At 44.9% G+C, this 18,172-nt stretch overlaps 1 protein-coding gene across 10 annotated transcripts in view; it reads left to right on the forward strand.

Moving 5' to 3' along the window:
* Window positions 1-18,172, forward strand: part of RASAL2 (RAS protein activator like 2) — a 187,249-nt gene that overhangs the window by 147,122 nt on the left and 21,955 nt on the right. For 9 of the 10 annotated variants that reach the window (XM_040610596.1, XM_040610597.1, XM_040610598.1 and 6 more), the window contains 5 exons: window positions 8,339-8,492; window positions 10,046-10,144; window positions 10,982-11,536; window positions 13,920-14,064; window positions 17,322-17,466. In XM_040610596.1, coding sequence (XP_040466530.1) covers window positions 8,339-8,492; window positions 10,046-10,144; window positions 10,982-11,536; window positions 13,920-14,064; window positions 17,322-17,466 — 1,098 coding nt within the window. Of the gene's footprint in view, window positions 1-2,335; window positions 2,456-8,338; window positions 8,493-10,045; window positions 10,145-10,981; window positions 11,537-13,919; window positions 14,065-17,321; window positions 17,467-18,172 lie in introns of those variants that run through there. The other variant, XM_040610601.1, reaches the window with a different exon arrangement.

An 18,172-nucleotide genomic window follows, 5' to 3' on the forward strand; every position in this document is an offset into this window, starting at 1 on the left:
TTAGACAGGGACAAACCTGCGGTTGCTCTTTACTTTCCATCTGGTCACCCTCCTCCTTAGGCCTTCTACACTGCCAGCCTTATAGCAGTGCATCTTGCATCATCAGGGCATGAGATGGGACACTGTTGTGGGTTTTTTTTGGCCTGATGCCATCATTTGCTACTAATGGAACAAAGCATCTTTGATAGCAGCCCATGTGATCTTCCTCCTTTCAGAGGTACGTTTGCTGAAGTAAACAGAGGGCACAGTTTTGAGGCAGGGGGGACCATTTGGGAGTAGCCAAGCTATGTGGAAAGCAAGCGGAGATTAAGTTTATTTGGAGATAAATCTTTGTACAAATGAGTGTTGATGCTCAAAAACATGAGCCTCACCTCAAGCTCTGTTTGCAGCCTTGTGCTGCGGGTGAGCATCACAAATTGCTGCAAAGTTCTTTTTGGAAAGAAAGCGGAACAGCACCACTCCAGCTTGTAGTTAACTTTTGTTGGCAAGATTGATGGTTTAATGGAGTTCTCTTTGCATTTGTGGTCTAATCAGACAGCACACCCATTGAATATACCAACTTTGAAAGTTGGGGGTTAAAGCTACTACTTTTCTAATGGTATTTTATAAATAAAACGATAAAGGAAGTTCAGTTCCACTGTAAAGGGAAACTTGCCAATAATTTCTCCCTTTCCTCCCATATGTTTCACTCTGTATCTAAGGGTGCCTGAAATTGCAATTGGTGGGTAGAACAGCAGGAAAAACAACTCGGAAACCATGTGGGAATGAAGCGCTGAAGATGAGGAACAGATTAGTATACTGGGAGGAGATGGGCTGGAAGAAATAGAGGCTAAAAAGATTGATTAGTGTTCAGAATTCTGCTGTTGTTTGGAATTTTTTCCAATGGGACAAATCAGTGACAACTGTTTCTGCCTGAAAGAAGATAACATGTAGCAGCTGACTCTTAATTCATGAGAGGGAATTGCCATTCTCTCACCTTCTGCTCTCCCTGCTTTCTGCATGAGTCTTAATCGGTTGCAGTAGAAACTTTCCTGTCCTATGCTGGTGAGTCAGCCCTTTCCCATTTTAAGCAGGTGATGCTAGGTGATGTCATGGTGTTATACAGGTTTTCAGGGCCAGGTTAACTGATAGCATCTACTTTTTCTTGCTCTGACAAATACAAGAGCCCTGCCTTCAAAGAAAGTATTATACAGCTTTATAAACCAAAACCCTGTAAGGATTAGAAGGAAATAGAGGCTGCTGTCATGTTGCTTTCTCATGCTTCTGAGGTGTTTGGATCCTGTTAAGAAACAGGAGATGTTTATAGATAAATACCTAAAAAATTCTGGAATAAGGAAGATTAATTACCCCGGTGCACATCAAGATTTGGGATGCTGTAACACTGCGTGCCGTGCTGGATGGTGACAGAGGATGGGTGCTGTCCGTTTGGAGTTGGTTTAAAATAGAAAGGATTCAGGAATGTTGTAGGAAGGAGTGATGGAGATAAGTTGCAGGGTTTTTTCATAATCAGATTTTCTGTTTCAGCAGAAAGCAGTTGGCCAACCTACTTTTTTTTGGCTCTTCACTTTGTTTCAGTGTGACTAGGTTAGTGGATGGGGAGAGGAGACACCTGCGGTGCCCCTCCAGAAACGAGCCTGCTGTGGGTCAGCAGCCAGGCATCCTGTAGAAATCCAAACCCTCTCATCCGTAATTCCCATCGCGTCTGTCGCTCCAGGCTCAGCTTGTTTGCTGGGTAGTCTGTTGTACTGGAAAACCCACGTTTGTCTTTACAAGGCACTAACGTGAGAAGATTTAGACTCTGCTCGGTTGTGGCCGGTGCCAGATGTGAATGAAGCTTTTCAGACACATGGCCAGTCCGGCACCGCACCAGGTTATCCCCGGCTCTCACCATGAGGCTATCTGGCACCGTGTTAGCGCATCATCTTTTACAGCTTTTCCAGCCTGTTTCCCACTGCATTCTTTGAGCTCTTCAACCCACATATTTGTCTCTCACATCTTCTCGGTGTCAGTAATATATAAAACATGTGAAAAAAGCGTGAGAAAAGACTTAAGGAAAATTGCGTTTGAAAGGAGGGACCAAATCAATATTTTTCAGTTTGCAGCCAGGAATTTGAGAGTTATTTCCAAGTGGACCAACAGTTCTCGCCTCAGTTTTGTTTACGGTGAGGGAGCGAAGATGGTCGAGACGGGCTGCATATGGTCTCAGCGACTGCAATAAAGCTCTGCAGACAGCTGGGAGGGTTTTGCCCTGTTGGGATTTAGTGCCACGTGGGAATCCTCCTGCTTTACTAAAAGTCATTTTATGGCATTATCAGATAGTCGTAGACGAGCACGGGATCCGCTGTGTGCTCGCTCAGAATGGGTTCCGGCAGGTTGCAGGGAAGCGGGTAGCCATGGCTCTGGGGTTCATGGTGAAACGCTATCGCTGTTCCAACGACAGCTTTTTCTACTTTCGGTAAGTTCTCGCTCCTTCCTTCTGATTTCTTTGTAGTATGAAAATAGCACAGACCGTATAAATAATAGAAGCAAATCTCGCTGTGTGTTTCATATTCATTCATTTTAACTTAACGCCGGTTTTCAAAAAAAGGGTGGTGATTTTCATCTTGATTTAGACGTAAGGATAAAAATCTTTGTTACACAACGCGTTATTAAGGCTTGACTCACTCGGAGATTGTATTCATTCAGCGTATCTGTTTCTATCTGCATACTGGAGTGTGGGGAGAGGGGAGGAGTGGTTTGTTTCCGGAGAGACGTCTCACTCCTATTTTGGTGAACATATTTCTTTCAGCCGTTTTTTTTCAACCCTCATTCAGTTGCTTGTTTTTCACTGAAAACTGATTCTCGGTGTTAAGCCTGTTGTCACAAACTTTCGCCTTTGGTGTTAGATGCCTCTGTCCCACCTGCACGCTCACTTGGCCCCTTTATAAGAACACGCTTCTTCATGGCTGATGCTTTTCTGCAAACCCCGGGCTCTTCCACATTGTGTTCACCTATACATTGCTTAGCAGTGAAATGAAACGGAATCAGTTAAGCATCTCTGGTCCAGCAAAACAAAAGAATTTGAAACATTAATAGCAGAGGCCATGGTTACAGTAGGGTGAGGGGAATGCTACCACTGTGAAATTCAGCAGCCTGTTTGGCTGCGCCGTATGAGGTGTCTGTTAGACAAGCTGTGATCTGTAGGGAGAGGAGGCAGGCAGGGAAGGGCTTTGCAAAACCGGGATTCAGACAATGAGGCTTTGGGTAGGGCCTGGCAAGAAAGGACCAGAATCTCAACGGAAGGCTAAAGCAACATGCTCGGAAAAAGCCAGCGTTTAATTGCAGCGGAGTAGAACTTGCATCTAAATAAGCTACCCTAAGTTTATGATTTGAAAGAAAAATTAATAATGAAACTGGTTAAACTTGTAGAATTGTTGACCAAGTAATAGGATGTTCTGCTAATTGGCAGTTGGAAAATGAAGTGGGGTGTGGTGCCTGCAAAATGAACACTTGCATGGGGAAACCTGATGCTGCAGCACTGGTTCGAGCGCACCTGTATTGCAGATGATGTTGCCGACGTTAGGGTCCAGGTCGGCCAGCGCTGAGCAGAAAGTTCACTGCGTTACAGTCCAAGCTCTCTCCTGTGACTTTGCGAGTGGCTAAGTATTGAATTCAGCTTTCTGATCTCGGGGTGTGTCTCTCAACACACGCGTATTGTGCTGGAATTATTTGAAGCATGCAGACGTACAGTTTCGCGTAAGACCAGTGAAGGCATGGCTTTAGCCGGGTGCTTGGGCTGAACAAAAAATGCTTTTCAGAATTCTTTGCCTTCATACCAGTTCGCTAAAAGAAACAGATTATGGGATTCTGTTCCTTGGTTGTTCATTTCTAGACTTTTTTTTAAAATGTTTTTGATTATTGATGTCCACAGGCTTGTTTTCCAAGCAATATAGTGCTCTCCCTGGTAAGCACAGTAATTGAAAGTCTTTTGTGCTTTGTAGGTTGGCTTTTAAATAGGTCAAAATCTGCAGGAGAGCTTCATAACCAGAGCAATTGGGATTTTAACCCTTTATCCTACATGCCTTATAGACAGGAGAACATAACAGAAGTCGGCTAATAGGCAGCTGTATGCCATGGGCAGCCACTGAAAGACAGAGGTTGCTAGTTCCCGGCTTACAACCAAAATCTTCCCGTAGTGGAAAATTACTGAATTATGGTGGGCAAGGAGAGAGGCTCAGCTTGTGGCTGGGCCAGCAAGATGGTGGTGTGGATGAGATCTTTTTCAGTAGCAGTGGTGCGATGCTGCCAGGCCAGTGGTTTGGGGCATTGCCTGGGCTCTGATTTAGAAGGAAATTATGCAGCTCTGAAGATCAGCGCTCCAAAACATGTGAAAAGAGGTGAGAAGTTTAAAATGTTCCCTGACATGCTCTTCCTCCACCTGCTTTTCCTATGGGAAAGAAATTATGGAGAATACCTGTCTAAGAATTGTTTGGTGCTGCTGGTAGCTATTTGCTCTGAGCTTGTGTTGTATGTCGTTCCTTTACAATCTTTTTTCTTGCCTGCAGTAGTAGAAAGAAAAAGCAGCAGGAAAAAAAATTGATCATCGGTGGTTAATTGTAATTTAAAACAGGATTGGTGTTGTTAATGGAGCTGTTTAACAGAAACAGATTTGTACAAACAACCCTTCCCCCACCTTTTGCATGTGTGATCTTCCTGTTTACAGTAATCTGCTTCTCTGGGATTACCTCTCTCTTAACAGAGACTCCAAGCAATATGCGTTTTATCAGTAGCTTCGTACCTAATACAGGAAAGATTCTGTTAATCTAGCCCCTTTGCTGGACGTTGGAAAGTTAGTGGCATCTATGCAGAAGGAAAGCCAGCAAGCAATTTTCTTTCATTGTTACTTAAAGCTTCAGAATATCAGATGAGGTTTTAAAGCAGCAGAAGACTATTATTTCTGGATAATTATTGCCTGTATTGATTGGGACGCTGCTGATTTAGGCACAAGTCAATGATTTGCTTTGCAGATCTATCAATAGATCAAATATATACCACGGTGCTTACAAATGCATGTACTTGCGTTTGGAAATGCATGTGGTTGCATCTAACCAACAACTTTACGACACTGCCGTGGTGTTTATGGACGATAAAGTGCCAATTCTAAGCCACTTAATCGTTTCATTGTGCCGTTTTAAATACGGTAACTTCGGGGGACCGCTCAAACAGATAGACCTTCCTCTGCCCCAGGACTGTGAGTCAAGGAAACTAGCCGTGCTCCAGCTGATGTGCAGCCCAAGACGTGCAAAGCTAACTCGTTAGAAGAGCAGTGAAGCAGACTAGGTGCTACTGAAAGATGTAGCCTGCGAGACGGGCTGCGGAGGCACGGGGTACGATGGCTGTGCCTGCCTGCCTGTGCCCACACCCTGTCCCCAGAGCTGTGTGCAGGCATGCTGGGGAGATGCCTCCCTTGCTCTCGCTCTCTTTAACTGTCCGGGTCTTGATAGGGAAAGAAGAGGAGGGACTTCTTTCTTTCTGGAAAGGTCACCTTTGCCGCGTCTGCTGGCCCCCCTAATCTCCTTACGGGAGGCTGTACCATGGTGACACGCAGCTGGGAGCCTGGTGGTGTCACCCGTGGGGCCGGGTGGGAGCACAGCCGATGAGGAGAGAGATTTCCATCGCCGCGCAGCTGTGACTCTTCTTCTTGTCCCAGCGTATCTGCCTGGCATGATGCTCACCTGAAATGTGTAACCTAAGGCTTGAGGAAGAACTCCTCCTGGATATCTGTGCCTTTCTTCCTCTCCCGGCAGGATTTACTGTCTGAGATGTAGCCCAGAGAACGGAGCTGGCAAGGGAGGGCTGTGACATGTGGCACCGCTATGATTTGGGGCTGCGCTGCTAAGTGGCTGTACGATTGTTTCATGTAGGTCTGCTTGATTTGCCTTACTCCGAGCGCAGCCGCCGCTTAACTGGGATTTGTAAAATCTCTTTTTTTCTTTCTCCTTTACCTGGTAATTATTTTTCTTTCCCTACTTTTCCCCCGCTTTGTGACCACTCCATGCTTTCCTTCGCTGACAAGGAGCTAAGGCGGGAGTTGGCTGCAGGCTCCCAGCCAGCTCCCCTCCGCTGTGCACCAAAGTACTTTGTTAGGACTGGAATTGCTGAGAGTTTGGGCAAGGGACAGAAGCCAAGTGACCTCAGCAGTGCTTTCTTGAGAGGAGAAATTAGAGAGGATTTGCAGAGATGATATTAAAGCGGTGTATTGTGGTGTGTTTATTTTAGACTTGCCCTACCTTCACTGCAGCGAGTGTTCAATTATACAGGGCTGAGGTTTTAGGTTTGCGTTGGAGCAGCTGCTGCTGTAACCTGTTATAACAAAGCATGCACGGTGCAGCCAACGCGTTTGTACCGGGGCTGCTGTTTTGCATTTGAAATCAATGTCTTTGTAATATTCCTTTTATGAAAGGTTTCTGCTGCCTGCACTTAGGTCATCCAATATATTAAATGGGAACAAAGTTCTCCCTTACTGTTTAATAAATCTTATCGTATGTGAATCTACTAGGATACCTTCGGCGTTTTGTTTTGTACAAAAGAGCAGTCAAATGAGCTCTGCTTGTTGCTTTACATGTATCCTTCGTGATACCCAGGTTTTTGTTAAGCAGCCTTAGTAGTACTGAAGATGCCTTTTCCAAATATTTGTCAGGGTTACTTTTTTTTCCTGTTACCCCACAGAATTGCGCAAGGATAGGAGGGATTTGATTTTGCTAAGAATAGAAAACGCGAGGATTTTTTTTTTGTATAAGATATGTGAAGGAAGTATACAAAAATACTTATTTTTCAAAATTAAGGAAGCTCTTGGAGGTAGCTGTGGTTTTTACTCCTCCATAAATATATTATTTTTAAACATTTTCTGTTTGATACTGGGAGTTGAATAGTAGAAGATACACTGTGAAAACAAACACAGGAGAGAGAGCATCGTTTCAGAGCTTCACTTTTCTCTGCGTAACGTGTAGACAACTGATGCCTTTCTACTTCCACATCTGTTCCTCGTGCTCAGCCTTCCTTGCTGGGTGTACAGCCGTATTTATGGACACGCTTTCATGGAACACAGAACAGGCATGGGGACCAGCACGAGCCTCGGTATCTTAACAAAACCTAAAGAAACAGCTCCTTCTCTGCTAAGCCGGGACTCTGTGCTCTTCCTCCTTGTTGGTCATCTGTGAAGGCCTTGACCAAGTTCCAGCTGGAGGAAAAACAAGATGCGTGTGCGCGTCGTGTTTACTTTCTGAAGTATAGAAGTGCTGGTTGTGCCTAGTGTGTCACAGGACTTGATTGCAGAAGCGTGTAGTCGAGGTGTCAGTTTGGAGGTAAAGGAGCACAGGTGAAACCACTGTCACCTATGAACGGAGCACGTTTTAGAATGCTGTCTGACAGCAGAGCTCCCTGCTGTGCACAAATGCTGGATTGAATCGAATTGGGAGCGTACAGAACGTGTTGGAGTGCGTTTTATGCCGTGGCTGTTGGTCGCAAAAAGCGACGGCATCGCGGAGGCAGGGGAATGTCTTGGAGAAGTACTCGAAAACCGGTGGGGGCAAAGAGAAGACTGCCTTGGTGAAAAGGTGCTGTGAACTTGGGAGGTGCCAGCTCAGGTGAAGCTCAGGGATTTACAGGGCAGAGGGCTGAGAAGAAGCGGCACGTGTTAGTGAGGGGACGTTAAAAGAGAATGGAGGTGTCAACAAAAAAAAAAATTGGAAACTGTTAAAACTGGAAGAAGCAACTGAAGAAGAAAATGCAAAATTTAAATTTTGTGTATAAGGTAACTGACTTGAGCATTGTGGAGTGGGAAATTATTCGTGTATTTGACTTTAGTGTAAAGGCTTTGAATTTTAAGAAAAATCAAGTGTATTGTGGGACAGAGTGTCATCTCTAATGAGAGTAGCTATCATTTTGCATTGGCTTAGAGATTGGTGTGATTTTTGCTCTTAATACGCAACGTTTATTTGGTAATCTAGACAGCAGTAAATCTTCTCAGTAACATATCCAAACGTATCTATGGCTTTTCTTTAAATTTCAGCAGTTAAGTTCTGCACTTTTTGGTGTGCTGCTGTTCTTTCACTGATGGCTCGGCAGCTCCAATTTCTAGGTCGGTGGGAATGGACTTCCTAGGCTGGTGTAGCTGGATATTTCCTTAGGAGTCTGGGATTACCAGCCTGATGTTATTTTCATAAGGCTGACAGACTAATTGTAGAAGTTGCTCCGAAGCAACACCACCAAGTTGCAGCTTTCTCTGGGATCTTGCCAGCTCTTGTGGTAATTTTGAGGAAAAAAAATGATGTTTCCTTTCCCCCTCGCTCTCCTGCAGGTCACGAGGATTGCCGAAGCTGAAAGAGTCCCGTTCCCACGAGTCTTTACTGAGCCCAGGCAGCGCCGTGGAGGCCCTGGATTTTGGGTCAGAAGAAAAAGTCTTTGTCAAACCACTTCACAGCAGTATCCTTGGACAAGACTTCTGCTTTGAGGTAAAGAAGGCTCTTCAAACACGCTGCCGATTAGATGCTGTCAGTCGGTCTCAGTCCTTGCGGGTTCGCTGTTCTGGGACTCTGTAATTGGAGAACAGATCGGCAGCCGCTGCCATCCCGAGGTTTGGGTGGGGGCTGTCTAACCAGCATGCCATTTCCAAGTCCTTGAGGCTAATGGCATCAGCCTCTCCATGGAGAGAAATCTTTCTCAATTACCGCGTCTTCTAATTGAAAAAAATCTCTTTAATTTGATAAATACCTAAGCATTTGTAGTTTGCATACAAATGTATGGTTGAAACATACCATTGCTGATAAGCTGTGTATTCATCCTCTCCAAATTCACCTAAAATCAAATTTAGAAAATATACCGTAACTGAGAAATGGGATTTCCAGTCAGAGCCCCCTTCCATTAGCTCAGCCTGCTTTCCAGTTGCGAAAGGAAAAGCTCCAGTAACTGCAGATGCATCCGTTGCACTGTGGATGCAAAGATCCTCTTGTTTCAGCCCAGACTGCGGCTCAGCACTACACGGCTCCTGGTTTTGTTTCAGAAACGGGCTGGCTGAGCACCGTCCTGACCTTGCAGGACCAGCAGCGTGTTCGTGTGTGCTGTTTGGATGCATCTAAGGCCGTCGTAATCTGTCGTGGCAGGGGTGGGTGCCAGTCTGTCTTCAGCAGGATTAGTCAGATGCATCTAAACTTCTGGAACAAAGATCTGTTTTACAACCTGGAAAACTGCTCTGGCAGAAAACCAGCGTATCTGGCTCTTCTCCCCCGGGATGTATCCAGGAGCTGTTCCTGTTCGCTTCAGTCTCGTTCTTCTGGTTGGAAGGGCTTTCCAGCTTGCCTGGGTCTGGAGAGTTGAGTGAGAAAACTGGCAGTGACTTAGCTCTGAGGCTGTTGCTTCAAACTGCTTTTTAATTGTGTGCACAAATGAATGGAAAGAGTAAACCAAGCTTGTCAGGCCACATAGAAGTGAAAGAAACCCAGGTGGTTCCCTCCTGCATGAAAGCAGCGTTGTGTATGGCATCGAGTGTCAGGGCCGGAGCAGAGCACAACCCCTTCGGTTTGTTTTAGACTGTTGCTGTATGTATGGACCCTTGGAAATATTTTGTATTTACTGAAGACACCATTGCCAGTGTGTTTTGCCTTATATTAATACATTGTTAGTTCTGTCTCTCTTTACACTGTTAGTAACCAAATCATCTGCCTCTGGGACTTAACAGGGAAAACTGCAAGCATTTAATAGCTATGGATCAATTAACAAGTGTTTTAAAAAAAATAAACTGGTTGATTAAAGCCTGGTTTAAAAGTCTTTAAGAGGAGCCTCTGGTGCTTCTCATATGTTTTTATATTAATTTGAACTGACTTTTTTTTCTCTCTGCGTTTTGTGGGCCTTTTAACCTCTCTGCCTTCTAGGCTCCCATATTGTTTTTCTTGCCTCTTTCATATTTACTTTGCTGCTCAAGCTGTGTGTATCTGCCTTCCTGTCTTTTGCAGCCTCTTAAGTGTCTCCTAGGCTTGCCTGAACTCAGCCTGTTGTTTGTACGTTCCAGGTGACCTACTCTAGCGGCAGTAAATGCTTCAGTTGTTCCTCCGCAGCAGAGAGGGACAAGTGGATGGAAAACCTACGTAGGACGGTGCAGCCGAATAAGGTAATAGAAACTGCAGCAATCAGATTACTGGGGGGATGGAGGTGGCATGATTGGATTTAAGTGCAGCCTACCAGGGCTTCCCACAGATGCATCCTCAATTAATGTAGTCTGGGGAGATGTCCACTCGTCAGTGTCTCCAAAGCTGCTGTGTACTATTTTAGTGAGTGCAGTAGGTCAAACCTTTAATGAATAACTACTTGTCGGCGTGCTTCCTGATCCCTGCCCCGGTGCCTGCTGGTGTTTCAGGCTGGGTTTCTGATACCGTGTGTCTCAGAAGGATGGGACGTGGCTTCCTAGGTTTCATGGTTTACTGTGGGGGCACAGTTTTGGGCGGGGGGTGGGGGTGGGGGAGTGGAACCAAAAGGAGTTTGAGGCGGAGTGAGAAGGGAGGTCAAGTTATTGATCAGCTAGAAATATTTGATAGGTCACCTCCGTAGCTGGCATACTAGTAACCTTCGAGGGAGAAGCCAACAGCGAGTGCTCTGGGAGCTAATTCACAAGAGTCAACGATATCGTGTGTCACACCAGGCTGGCAGCTTTGGAGGGGCTCCTGTGCAGAGTGTTTGTTTTCTAATGCGTTTCAAATACAGTGTTTTGAGAAGCAAAATGTTCTCGTCCCCACCTTTGACATACAGAATACAGCCCTTTCCCTGTATTTTAGAAAACGTCTGGTTTTCTAGAGATTCTGAATCTCTGAAAATCAAAGAATCTGATTCTGAATTCTGACTCTGTCCCTGCCTTGGGCACAAAAGGCAGCCCTTTGTTGCTCCTTTAGAGGACAAATTAGTCAATTTTTAGGGATTTTTGAATGAAAGCTGAGCTCTTTCTTCTGCACAGGACAACTGCCGTCGAGCTGAAAATGTGCTCCGCCTCTGGATCATTGAGGCAAAGGACCTGGCCCCCAAGAAGAAATACTTCTGTGAGCTGTGCCTTGATGACACTCTCTTTGCCCGCACCACCAGCAAAACAAAAGCAGATAACATTTTCTGGGGAGAGCACTTTGAGTTCTGCGGGCTTCCTCCTCTTCACAGCATCACAGTTCACATCTACAAGGACGTGGAGAAGAAGAAGAAAAAGGACAAGAACAATTACGTAGGCCTGGTCAACATTCCCATGGCTAGTGTAACCGGGCGCCAGTTCGTGGAAAAATGGTACCCAGTCAGCACACCTACACCCAACAAAGGGAAATCAGGGGGACCTTCCATTCGAATAAAATCCCGTTACCAGACCATCACCATCTTGCCCATGGAGCAGTACAAAGAATTTGCAGAGTTTGTTACTAGCAACTACACCATGTTGTGCTCTGTGCTGGAACCTGTGATCAGCGTCAGGAACAAGGAGGAGATGGCTTGTGCTTTGGTGCACATCCTGCAGAGCACTGGGAGAGCTAAGGTAAGAAAAACCTCCTGTCAAAACGACTCCCTCTCACTGCTGGCAGGTGATACCTTTTCAGCTAGAAACTAGGAAGCCCACGACCATAAGCAGCAGCAGAAGGTGCCTGATGGGGTAAGGCTAAGAAAAAGGTCTCAGAAGTCTTTGAAGAGACTTGGGCAATTGCATCTACTGGGAGGGCATGTAGACAGGCACAGTACCAACAATGAATGAGAGAGAAGACAAAGATTAAAGGTGCTGTGTACATAGTGCAAGTAGGAGGACTATATATTATTATCCTGTCTTCATATTATTCTAAAAATGAGGACCTGCACTGCCGTGTGGTTCTTCAGAGAACTTCAGAGAGGTTCACTCAGGAACCTTTTCTGTATTTCTAAAATCATGATACAGGATAAGAGATAAGTAAGCAAGAGATTGGTAAACTGTAGAATTACTTCTATAAATAAATCTCTGCTACAATGAGTAGCAGGGTGCTAAGTCAGCTAGTCAATGCTGACATTGATTCGGTCAGATTTGGAGAATCTATACTCGGTTAATGATGGTCCCACCTGCCCCAAGGATGTTAGTAGGAATTGGTGCACACCGATGGGTCTCTGTGAGGCAGCAGTTGGAGCGATCCTCAGTTTCTTATAATAGATCGTGGGAGAATAATCCTGTAGGTCTTGGGAAATTCTGAGAAGCATTAATAAGCATTGATTTATCAGGATGCTGCCTGTCAAGTGGGTGTGTGAGTAGTACCGAGCCGGAGTCAGCTTCTTCCAGTAATGCCAGCTAGAGCAAGTTAAGCACAACCAAGCACAAGTTAGAGAGTAAGAGATGCAGAAGGATGGCCATAAGCAACATCCAAGGGTCAGCCTAATTTAACTGTTCCAAAAAGATCCTTTCGTGTTTGCATAGTCGCATCCACTCTCTACTGTTCTCCCCTTGCCACACGTCTCGGGAGGGCTCGTGCTCTGTGACAGTGTGTGTGATAGGACCTCGTTCCTTACCAAGTCACTTGTCGATTGAGAGAAGCTGGTAGCTGAGACAGCTTCTGTAGGGCTGTGTTGAAATCCTGCTGGAAAACGGGTTCTGGACTCCCGCAGTGCTAGCTGCAACGGGTAGATAACTTAGCGTTACAGCTTCGTTTTTCTGTTGCCTGAACATTTGGACCTCTGTTTACTGGAGGTGTTGAGCAGTCTAGGCTGCCATAACCCAAAGCTGCAAAGACAGTATGTTTCCAGTTCTCCCTGTATCGGTGGAGATGCAGCTGGATGTTCCCAGTTTCTACCAGGTGAAAAATTACTCTCTCAGATTTTGCTGAAAAGAAACAGCAATAGTGGATTGAAAAAACCAAGAGTACTAGATGCATTTTTGATCTATATTTATCATATATAATTTGTGCCACGTATTTTACAGTCGTGTGCAGGCAGTGCATTATGGCTTCTGCAGTTAATGGGGTTATGAAACCCTGCTACAGCACTCTTCGAGCTGTTTGGAGGGTGCTGCTGTTTGCAGCAGAACCAGCAAGTCACATTTATCACTCAGCCCTAATTCAGGGTGGTGGTTTGGTTTTGGCTTTTGGAGGTTCCTTTTTATTGTTTTGTAGCAGTTAAAAAAAAAAAAATAAAATAAAAGGAGAAATATGCTTCCTCTCTTGGAGAACTTTATAGTGGCTGAAATTGGATCTTGCAAACAACCAAGTATTTCTTGTGAAATGCTGAGTGTCCTTGATTCACATGAAGTTATCACTCAGGAAATAAGTATTACTGTAGAATTAGACCCTGTATCAAGAGGTTATTCGCTGTAGCCAAGACTTGCTGATAGCTGCTGCCCAGGCATTTGAATGTAGTTCAAGTGAAGCCATGTAGATCCACAGCAAGTACGTTAACTTTTTTCCCAAATCTTGAACCACTTTTGGCTTGTGAATTTAATTTATATAAGCCATTCTTCTTATTTAAACTTCACCAAGCTATAAGAACTTCTGCGTAACTTGCATTTTGGGTGTTTAAATCCAAGTTTGTATGGAATATTCAGCATTAAAAGATAAATATAATATCACAGCTTCTTTAAGCATACAAAGCCACTGACAAACTGGGGAGGGGTTCTGTTCAGGATCTAAACTGAAACACAAGCTTGGCTGTAAAGGTTTTAGAGACTTTTGCTTCTCCCTTTATAATTTGTGATCTGTATCATTTTACAAGTATAATAAATCCAAGAGGAGCCCTGGCTGTTTGCTTGGCCCATACTATATGTAGCATCAATACCCATTGTCCCAAGCTGAGCAACTGTTTCGGTAATCCTTTCGCTCCCGTGTTTATCCTTCCTTCTTGGCTTCTGAAGTTAGCCTGGCATGACTGACTCTGGTTAAAATAACTTCTTGCCATTTGACCTTTTTCTTCAGGACTTCTTGACGGATTTGGTGATGTCCGAGGTAGATCGTTGTGGGGAACACGATGTCTTGATCTTCAGGGAGAACACGCTTGCTACCAAAGCTATAGAGGAATACCTGAAGTTGGTAGGGCAGAAGTATCTTCACGATGCGCTAGGTAAGAAAGTGCCTGTCTGTCACCTGTTAGCATTGCAGGGGCTAATCCCGAACTGTCTGCCACATGACTGGTGCTCCGTGTGTCTAGGTATGTGGGATGGGAAGGAGCTGCCTCAGCACTCAGCCCAGGTGCCTGGTATCCAGATAGCAAAATACATGCTGGCTTCCTCTTGAAGCCCTTCCCCCACGCAGAGGGAGATGCCCTTGGGTGCCTGCAGGAGTAGCGCCCAAGGCAGGGCAAACTTAATTTGATACAGCTGAGTCCCTCTTAAAGTTTCTATCACCACGTTATGTTTTTCCGGGTAACTTTCTTTTGTGTGTCTAGTTGCGATAAAGAGGTATAATACTGCAATTGATGTGTGGGCAACGGTGACTGTTCCATCTGGTATATGAACAGGCTTAAAAAACAAAGGGATTTTGACATATGGTTCACCAGTGGGGATAGAGACCAGTGCTTTGTGTCGTGGTGTCAGAAGTGAATCTGGTGTGATGCGCAATACAATTAGGTAGAGATTTCAGAAAGGGTTATGAATGTGAAGCGTGTATTTCACTGATCTTCTCTGCTAGAGACGCTCCTGCGCTCACTTTAGGCTGAAGTGCCACCACCTAGGGGGTTAGATATACTCAGGGGTATCTGGTTGACAACCAAAGCATCTCTGGTCAGGCTCTTTCACTTGTCGTAGCTAACAGCAAATGTTAGCTGTGGTGTTGACACGTGTTAAGTGTGAGATGCCCACCCTAGCGCTTGGGTTGAACACAGGTAGTACAAGAAAACCAATTTCCAGATGCTTCAGCTACGACTGTGGGTAATGCTGGCACATTCCAGAGTGACCCTTGGACTTGCTCAGCCCTTACCTTTGCCACGGAGCAATTAATTCATTAACATTTGTGTTAACCTTTCAAACTGACACCTTGCCCCAACAAAAGTGCTTGGACGCACACAGCCAGAGGGAGCGAGGCTGCAGGGCTCCTGAGCAGTACAGGGCAGGAGATCAAGATGCAGACTGTCTGGGGAGCCTCCTGCCTGTGTTTATCCAAAGCGCTCTTTATTCACCACCTCATTAAAACTGTCTGGCCAGCCTGTGCTGTCCTCCTCCGTTCCCCCCGCAGGGTGTTCATGTTCGCGGTTACGTGCCAGGGTGGATTCTGATAATCATATTGTTGTCCCCTCTCCACCAAAAGGTTCTGCTCTAGTCATAAGCCACCGCTTTGGAAGTTACTGTCCGTGCAACTAATAGTGCAATGAAGAGGACCAAAAACAGGCAAACTGCGAAGAAACTCGCAGCCTGGCTACAGTTAGCTTTTACCAGCTCCACACAATCCTTGTCACCCACGATTGCACAATGAGCCACCCATCCCCCTGTTTCTTGGATGAAGAAAGCTTTGGAAATTGATACAAGAGAAACAAGATCAGGCCAAAGCCAAGTCCCACACCACATCCTTTCACACACACACACACACACACACAAATGCAAGCAGCTTGCTTTCCCAGCAGTCTCGCTTGTCCTCAGCAATCCCAGATGCTGGCAAGCCATCAAGGAGGTAGTTGGCTAAATTAGTGCTCCAAGGGTCAGTACAGTCAGGTCTGTGATTATGTGCATTTTGTCCACTTCTTAAGTGTCATGAGCCTGTTCTGGTAGTTTTATCCTCATGGGTGGAACCGCGGAGCAGAAGTCACAGTCCTAGGCTCTTGCTTGGTGTGGAGAAATGAGCAGCGTGTTACTCGGAGCTGCGCTTTTCAGCAGACTGAACGATCAGCTGTGGGACCAGTATATTACATTTGACTGCAAGTCTCTTAATGTGCAGTAATTACATAAAAATAATGACTTCTAATACATCATTTAAAGCTGAGTGATAAGATTGTAAATCACAGATGTGAGAGATGGAAGATCCCGCTAAGGTCATCCAGCTTGTCTGTAGCTCAGGGCAAGGTTGCTCGTGACAATACACCCGCCTAATTCTTTGTCAAGTTTTAAATGTCATTTTCCTCTGATGCCCTGTTCTTTGAAAGGATTAACGACATTCCGCTTGGTGTTAGCTATTTAATACATCTGCCAGAGCATCTTAATATATGATTAAGGCAGGGTCTTGTGGACCACAAAGAGTAAGGTTCAAATGTATTTAAGGGGAAAAAAATTATCCGGTAAACAACAGTTAAAACAGAATTGGATCAACAGAACTGATGCTGAGAGTTTTGCAAATAAGCGATCTAGATGCCCTCAGCAGAAATTTCTTGGACCCCAATAAAAAACAAAGCTTAAGAAAATGTGCTGCCTGCTTTGCTTGCAAGAACACTGCTGACTTAAGGTTTGGGGAGAGGGGGTGGGAGGTGTTTAAGGGTTTTTATGAAAAGGCAGACAAAAAACCAAAACCCTTTTGTGCAAACAAACCTTGTGGCGTTAGCTCGAAGCCAGCAAGATCATTTGAGGAGATGAACTTAAAAGACTTTGCATCATTAAATGAATGAATAAAGAGTTTTTCCTAGTGAAGGGCAGTTGAGAAATCACTTGGTGTGCTAGCATATGTAGAAGGAAAAGTAGTAAGTAGTTCATTCCAGTGTGTCAAGCAAAGGAAACTTTGTCTGGTTTTGTATGTGTCCCATTGCTGTTGGGATGCTGCAAGAGGAGGATGACAGGAATGCAAAGGATTTTGAGACACGCAAGCTCTAAAAGTGTTGTAAGAGGTTGATAAAAGAGGTTGAGAAAATCAGCAGTATCTAGCTAGCGCTCAGGTATTACTCGTATTCAAGAGCAAGGTGACGCTTTTTAAAATTTTAAAAAAAGGTAAATTTAGAAATAATAAAAGCAAATAGCATCATCAAGTGCATTTCCTGGGGAAATTATGAAGACAAAAGAGCACAGCTTCATTTCTAAGACTGTGGATAATTTTATAGTGGATAATACAATTTGAATAAAAAGTCAAATGCTATTCTTCAGGCTGTAAGTGAGGTGTCTGCAGGGTTTGTAAGCAAAGCCATCCTGTTACTGCACCTGTATGTGGGGGCAGCGAGGGCACGGGAGGCTGAAGCGTCAGAACACCGGCCGTCTGATCTGGTACGGCGAGTGCTCTGTTCTGAAAGACCTGGGAAGCCGTGTCCCCAACATCTGGTGTCTGGAGGCTGTATGGCAGACACAGGGAACAGAAGACGCTGTTGCTGAGGAAAGGGCATAAGGGAAGATATAAGCAGGATTTAAAGGTGTATCAAGGAGGCTTTTCATCTAACTACCCTGGTTTTGTCACCCTCTTCCCTTTGTCCAGGGGAGTTTATCAAGGCTTTGTATGAGTCAGATGAAAACTGTGAAGTGGATCCCAGCAAATGTTCATCCAGTGAATTAGCAGATCATCAGAGCAACCTGAAAATGTGTTGTGAGCTGGCCTTCTGCAAGATTATCAATTCTTACTGGTGAGGCATCTTCCCTCCCCTCCTCCTCCATTAAGTCATAGGCTTAGAGGGTGCCCATTCCTTCTCAGAGAATGAGAACACAGCAGTTGTCTAGGGAAATAGCATAGACCCATCTATCTTGTGAGACTGCCTTAATTTCCTTTCCTCGCTACCTTCTTCCTACGTGTGACAACATATTGCAGGTGGCACTTGTGCGCGAATTGAGGGGTTCCAGTCCCACACACCGTACCTGCCAGGAGCTTCTGCTGAAATACTCTGCCAAGGGAACACAGACTGAGCTGTGACTAAATAAGGAGGGAATAAAGTGAGAAGATAACAGCTTAGCTTGAACTTGGGATGAAAAGCTGAAAGTTTTGATGCATATAGAAAACTTTCAGACCCTTTACATCTGTAGAATTGAGCAGGAGATCACAGGGAGGAAACGTTGGCAGAGAGATTTCTATTCATCTTTGTTTCAGAGCAGTACTAAAGGAGGGCCTTTCTGCTTCAGAATGAAGCACTGAGAGAGCTTAACAAGCGAAATAAAAATTTCAATTATGGAGATGGGTTTGGTTCAGTTTGTTTTTAATATTCTAACCCGCTGTTTGCTCCAGGGTAGCGATGGATAAGCAGTTCTTAGCTTGCAAATCAGTGTGCCTGAAAACGGCTTCACTTAACATATATGAACAAGGGATGCTTCAAAGACTGCTTAAGTATCACCAGATTA

The sequence above is a fragment of the Falco naumanni genome, chromosome 11 (genome assembly GCF_017639655.2).
Source record: "Falco naumanni isolate bFalNau1 chromosome 11, bFalNau1.pat, whole genome shotgun sequence".
Taxonomy (NCBI): Eukaryota; Metazoa; Chordata; class Aves; order Falconiformes; family Falconidae; genus Falco; species Falco naumanni.